This window comes from Calonectris borealis, chromosome 2, assembly GCF_964195595.1.
Source record: "Calonectris borealis chromosome 2, bCalBor7.hap1.2, whole genome shotgun sequence".
In the NCBI taxonomy this organism is placed as follows: Eukaryota; Metazoa; Chordata; class Aves; order Procellariiformes; family Procellariidae; genus Calonectris; species Calonectris borealis.
The window spans coordinates 142,924,652-142,931,283 of record NC_134313.1 but is presented as its reverse complement, the minus strand read 5'-3'; the positions used below and the strand labels follow the sequence as shown (position 1 = coordinate 142,931,283).

General features: G+C 44.9%; 1 protein-coding gene across 1 annotated transcript; it reads left to right on the top strand.

The window, feature by feature from the left end:
• Positions 1-221: 221 nt before the first annotated feature.
• Positions 222-6,234, top strand: TAC1 (tachykinin precursor 1). The gene is made up of 5 exons (XM_075140779.1): positions 222-353; positions 497-593; positions 1,268-1,291; positions 2,947-3,000; positions 5,603-6,234. The coding sequence occupies exons 1-5, from the start codon at positions 231-233 to the stop codon at positions 5,650-5,652; spliced, it is 348 nt and encodes a 115-aa protein (XP_074996880.1). The 5' UTR covers positions 222-230; the 3' UTR covers positions 5,653-6,234.
• Positions 6,235-6,632: the final 398 nt, after the last annotated feature.

The following is a 6,632-nucleotide window of genomic DNA, read 5'->3' as shown; positions in this document are numbered from 1 at the left end:
CGTGTAAATCCAGAGGTGTATGTAGCAGCCGGTGGGGCCTTGTGGATGTGTAACCAGGTGCGTGTATGTCCGTATGTGTGTGGGAGCGAGCACCCAGGTGTGCCCGGGGCGTGTGTGTGCAGGGCTGTGTGCCCGCACGCCCCCGGGTACGGCTGCCCGCGGCCGCTCGCCCCGCCGGGGCTCCGGGTGCCGGCGCTTCACCCTCTGCCCCGCAGGACGTCGAGGCGGCGATGAGGCTCCCGCTGGCTTTCGCCGTGCTCCTCCTGGCCTCGGCGCAGGCGCTGGCCGAGGAGATGGGAGCCACCGACGGCCTCAGCTACTGGTCCGACTGGTCCGACGGCGACCAGGTGAAGGTGAGCACCGGCGGCCACCGCTCCGCCCGCCGACCCCGCGGGGCTGCGGGGTGGGGGGGCGATGCCGGGCGCTTGCCCCCCGGGGCTCCGCGGCCGCAGGCGGGGGGGGGTCCTCGCTGAGCGCCGGCGCTGTCGCCCCGCAGGAGGAGCTGCCGCTGCCCCTGGAGCACTTCCTGCAGAGGATGGCCCGGAGACCCCGGCCCCAGCAGTTCTTCGGCCTCATGGGCAAGCGGGATGCCGGTGAGCGGGGCGGGGGGCTAGTGCCTCTCACGCTTCTCTGCATGCCTCTTCTAGTGCCGCTCCAAACTTCACCGCGGTTCTCACTCGGGTTTAATGCGTTAAACCTTTCTCAAGAGTTGTGATGTGAGTTGCTTGGTTTTAGTTTTGTTTTGGTTCCGTTTTTTTTTTTCCCCCAAGCTTAATATCAGATAAACCCACCGACTGGAAAAGAGTAGGCTTCACATTAAAGTGCAAGTGCACACCAATTACAGCATGTAAATACCAGTAAGGAGTATCACAATAATTCACAGGTTGGCATATGTGCCACTGAATTGCACATATAGTGCAATATGTGCAGACTTGTGCACTGAATTGCACAATCCCAAAATTGTGCAGAAATTGGTTGCGAATACAATTATTGCCATGTTTTCTACATGTTTATTGAATCAAGAATTGCTCAAAGTAACTTCGAGCTAAACAGACCTAAATTGTGTGGATTTAGCTGAAACAAGATTTTGTAGTCTATTCAAACAGAAATGCAGTTGTAAATGACTGCCTTAATTTCCCTTAAGTGGAATGTGTGTAGGGTAGTTTCTGTATTTGATTCTTCAAAGCATTGCAGTATCATCGTATATGCCAATCCTTTTTCAATAACTCTTTTTCCTTTTTTTCCTTTCCTTTTCTCTTCCGATCAGGATATGGCCAGATCTCTCACAAAAGTAAGTTTAAAAAATGCACATATTTTAAGTAATTATTAGAAGACATTCAAATAGGGAATAGTGTATTTGAGGGGATTAGAAGGTGACTGGGTTCAGCTAAGGACTGGCAGCACTGGTGGTGGAGAAATGTTCTGTTAAAGGATTGAAGACCCCCCAGTGCAGCCGTGAGCCTGTACCTCATCTGAGCCACGACAAGCTTTGAGAATTCAACGCACATTAATGTGTGGATGTTGCAGCTCTCTCTTATTTCCCATGGGGGGGATTCTGTAAGCCTTTCTCATAGGCAAGGCAGGCTTACTGCCAGACTTGGAGAGAAGCAATTAAGACGGCAAAATCTGGAAAATTAGAATAGTGAATTCCCAAATCTCCGAGAATGATTCCACGGGAAAGCCCATGTCATCGCATGCGAGATACTGTATCTGTGCTCTCAGCCTTGTCTGGGTGGGAATCAGACCCCCGATCGCAGCAGGGCCTGATTGATGATGTGCTGCCATATAAACAAGCATATCTTGCCCCATTAATAAGCGTGCCTTGCTTTGCTTCTGTGTAACACCAAGCGGGAGTTAGGATCAGCAGTGCGGTGTTACCATGTTCTGCACAGTGACAGTTTTATTCGCTGAATTTATCTGAAGATGCTTAGACAGGAGCCAGAAGACTTTTAATAAGTAAAAATGATCTTGTATTCTGTGAGACCTCCTCTGTTCACAGAGGTCAATAACTGTCCTGGTGTTCTGTTAGCCACAAGATTTTTATCACGAGGATTATGTATTGGAAAACCAATTAAAGAGTCCGATAGAAAGCTCATACCAAATAACCTGCTGACTAAAGTAAAAAATTATAGCTTGCTGAAACAGCTTGAATTAATACCTGTGAGGTCTGAGGAACATTCGTCTTGCTTTGTAGATGAATTAGCCAAGCAAAATTCTTTCCAAAGAGAAATTTCCAAGTTTGCCTCAAAAGTCAGCCTAGAGAAAAAAGAATGGCTCCTTTTTGTTCCTTATCTGAAACATATAGCTACCACTCTATCTGATGCATGCTGTAGGCCAAAACTTGGAGTAATTTATCCTATACACATCCAGTGCCTTGAGGAGTACTAATGGGACAGGAAGGTAATATCTGAACTCATAAATATTCCAAAAATAGAGCCAGACTGTCTAGCTCAGACGTGTCCAGACATAGAGTCCCATTGGCTTCCTCTCCAGTAAGGGCTCTGCCTGACCTGCAAGGAAGATTTTTCTTCCACGTTTCAGAAAAAAACACCAACAGGGTAGAAGAGATGCATCACACAGATGCAGGCTATACCAAGACACTTGTGCATTTGCTGAAATCAATAGTAATTGTTATCAGGAGAGGCATAAGAATCAGTTATTGGCCATAGTTTTTCCATTATACTTTAAAAAACCACAAAACAAACCAAAAAGTCTACCTGAGTTAATGAGATGATGTCCACTAATTGGCCTGTGCCTTGGTCTAACCTGTTCAGTGTGATTAGTCAGACTGATGTCTGTTCTCCGTTGTCTGAGAGTGGTGTGAACAACTAGTCTGTGAGACAAACAGTTCTGGAGCCTGTGTCTTCCTTCCTCGCGAGAACATGTTATCTTAAAAGCTTGCCTATTCGAAATGTATTAAAACACCCCCAAATATATTTTTTTCAGGGCATAAAACAGACTCCTTTGTTGGACTTATGGGCAAAAGATCTTTAAATTCTGGTATGTATATGACTAAATCTGGTACTCAGTAATATACAGCCTCTTCATTCTGTTGCCTCTTTGTTCTCTCCCAGCTTCTTCCAGGAAGAAGCAGTCTCTATGCAGTGTAGACCCAGAGTTCTCTGAAAAAGGATCAGGATTTTCTTTGTTAACCAAGATATTTCAGGGTCCGCTTCACTCCGATGCTTGAGATGATCAGGTTGGTCTGAGCTGCAGGCAAGGTCAGATAGAAGTCCCCAGAGCACTTTCCTTACTGCCCTGTCCTCGGCAGCAGCATGTTCTGCTGGTCCCCAAAGTGCTAATACAAGACAGAACTAAATTTTACTGACACATCAAGAAAAAATCAGAGGCTGAAAATGTAAAGCTCATTTAAACTTGTGATCCAAATCCAGATCTCCCCAGGTAAAGGGATATCCTCATCGTCTCTGGAGATCATTGTTCCTCAAACTTGGAGCAGAAGGTGAGAGAGCAGAGATCTGCCATTAACACCACCTTATTCTGCAGGTCAATCTGTTAAACATTCCCAGCCTCTTCCAGCTTTTCATTTTACCTAAAAAAAAATAGCAACAAGCATTTTAAGCTTTGAACCGATACTGTGAATTTGGGTTATTTTCCCACAGCATCCATATAGGGCAGAATCCTCCTCTCTCATGTGCATAACCCCTGTGGGTAACTGCAGAGTGCCAGTAGCTCTAGCTCCCCTGTGCTCTAGGGCTGTACTGAGGAAATCCCTCACTGAAAACCATAAAGCATCAGTTAATTCCCCAGAATAGGAATTTAAAAAGTAAAAAACCTAATATGTATTTCATGACTCTGAAATAGTTCTCACTGTTTTGTTAAATGGATGATAAATGTTAAATTACTAGCTGACACCTTTATATTATGTGGATACATGCTGTGATCTATATTCTGCAATTATGGTTGTCAGTAACTTTTATTTTCAATTAAACCCTGCTCAGACTAGTAATACTGCTCTCTGCATCATTTTGCAAATTGCTATGTATCATGAATAATTTTGTATAATTTTATCTGTGGTGGCAATAGCTATTAAATGCATAATACCTGTAAATATATCTGCTATCACAAAAGTAAATAGCTTGGAAGCAATAAACTGGGTTTGGTTTCCATTGGGATTACATTTACATTAGTATGAGAATGTAAAATGCAGCAAATGTTTAAAAAAGGCAAAGATTTTATTGCCCTAATTTCAAAATTGCTGGTATAGTCAGGATACTGTTATGTGGTATGCGTAACAAAGGGGAATAATGAAGTTTTACCCTGTTGGGCTATGTAATACCTGCCTGACAGGTAAAACTAGAATTCACTGCTTTTCTGCTCGATTCCCTGAGAGAAAAAATGGTAAGAAGTTGCTTCTGCTCCTCTGGAGGAGAAGATAGGTTCTAAGGACTGCGTAATCAAAGCAAGATCAGGAGTATGTGCTAGGGCTGTCCTTACTTCTCCCTACTGAAAGATATTTAACTGGGCAGGAGCTTTTCTTGGTGCCGTGCCTTGGTGCCATGGTTTTCTTCTTCTGCAGAAAGCCCCCGAGTCCCCTGGCAATGCGGCGTTCACACCGCCCCGCTGCTGGGTGCGAGCGCGGTGCTGCTTTAAAGCCTCGTGTGACAAGGCAGAGTACCGGGATGCCTCAGTTCCTGGTTTGGTAAAATGGGGTCTGACACTGCCTGTCTCCCAGGCCGTGCAGTCTGTCGGATGAACGCTCCAGGTAGAAGCTAAAAAACAGTCACACGTACAGTAAAGATACTGCAACAATCCATATTGAGAAAGAAAGCTCAACTCATTTAGCCTGCTGAAAATTGAAATCTTGTTAATTTAAAACTGTCACTGATCCAAAATGCCAGCTCCCTGTGGGATGCAATGCTGAATCCCCCCAAACTAGCTGTGCATTGCATGCAACAGTGAGGCATGCATACGCTCCGTGAAAGCAATCCTCCCTTTGGGGTGGAAGCAAAGGTGACCAGCTATGTCACCCTGTGGTCAGGCACTGCCCAAGAAGGGCTCCCAGAGTTTCCCTCTCATTTTAAAGAGCAAGAAGGAGAGATCTACTGCTAATAAACGGTAAATATGATACTGAACACTATTTTAGGCTGTGGTTGGTCCACAGGGTAGTCTGAGGTTTGCTTAGCTCCTGCTGCAGATTTTAGTAAAAGGTATCAGTGTGTGCAGGGCTTGGGGACAGGGAGGGTTTAAACCTGGCAAAGAGCTGACTCTGCAGGACAGAGGGTGGCCACGTCAATGCAGAAAACATCTACTCACAAATTGATCTGAGTGCTCACATCCCATCAGTTAAATGGATTACTGGAAGATAAAAAAGCTTTGAGTTAGTAGTGCTTCAAGCAGCCTGATAGACGAGAGGTAGAAAGCGTTGCTCAGACCTCCAGCCTCCTGGAGGACAGTGTAGTCTGAGGGGTAAAACCAAGTGAAAGCGGCTCAGGGCTGTGCCAGGATCCCTCATCTCGGGTCCAAACGCTCTGACGGGGCCCGGCGGTGACCCAGCAGGCTGCAGGTCTCTGACGTTTCCTTGTGCTGGCCGGGGTTTACGCAAGGCTGCACCATGCGCTTCATTCTGCTTCATTTTTTGCAGGATCCTCTGAAAGGAGCATAGCACAGAATTACGAACGGAGGCGTAAATGAGACATTCCTGTGCATTATTTATTAAATTTAATTTGTTCCAATGGCCAATGCAGTGTAATTTAAACTAACCACTGTACGGAATAATTATTTATTTAATAATAACCAATGGGTTTTGTTTTTTTTTTTGAGTTGTACATTCAATAAAATTATTATTTTTCATATTGTGGCAGCGATATGTGTTGTGTAGGTGCGTTGTGGTTCTGAAAGGACCAGCAACCCTGGTGACGTCTCACAACAAAGCACATCGTTTGATATGACCCGTACAGTTATGTTCACTAAACAAAGAGAATATTTTGTTCATTGAAAGCAAGTCTATCAGCTTCACAGCCAGTGCAGAACAGAGCTGATGTACAGTCTAGTGCCTCAATTTGTTTTCATGGTTTATAATGTACTGTAATTTCCGTATCAAAAAATATATTTGTATCATTGCAGCATGTTTTATGTTTTGTGACTATGTATCTATATATTTTAAAAAGGGGGGTGGGTAAGGTTTAAATGTGAATCCGAGGTCTTCATTTCATAGTCTGGAATTTTATGATAGTAACATTTTAAATAAAAACTACTCTGGGGATTTTGCAACATACTTCCTTTGGTGACAGTGATGGTGTTATTTCCCAAGGCGGTCCGGAATGAGACTCGGATCCAAGCGACAGTGGTCTGAGACTGGAAAGAAATATCAAATTGATGCCTTCCTTTTACAGGGAGGCCATGAGCCTCCTCGTGCGGGTTTGGCAAATGCTTTGGGGGATTTGCTACTGGAGACAGGCGTTCCCAGGATTGCTCCGGGTCACACAAGGTGCCCGTGTATCCTAAACCCGATGAAAATCAAGAAGTGTGTTGACTGAATGAAAAGGGCCCGATATAACCCCGAGCTCCAAGTGGAATAATTTGCTGTGGAATTCATCCACTACTGCAGGCTTGTTATTTGAAAGCCGAGCTTTTAATAAATTCTAGCTCTCAGATTCACAATAAAAACACTT

Coding starts and splice junctions, on each gene's coding strand:
- TAC1 (XM_075140779.1), top strand. CDS start 231: ATGAGGCTCCCGCTGGCTTTCGCCGTGCTCCTCCTGGCCTCGGCGCAG. Junction 354..496: donor CCGACGGCGACCAGGTGAAG/GTGAGCACCGGC, acceptor GTCGCCCCGCAG/GAGGAGCTGCCGCTGCCCCT. Junction 594..1,267: donor CATGGGCAAGCGGGATGCCG/GTGAGCGGGGCG, acceptor TCTTCCGATCAG/GATATGGCCAGATCTCTCAC.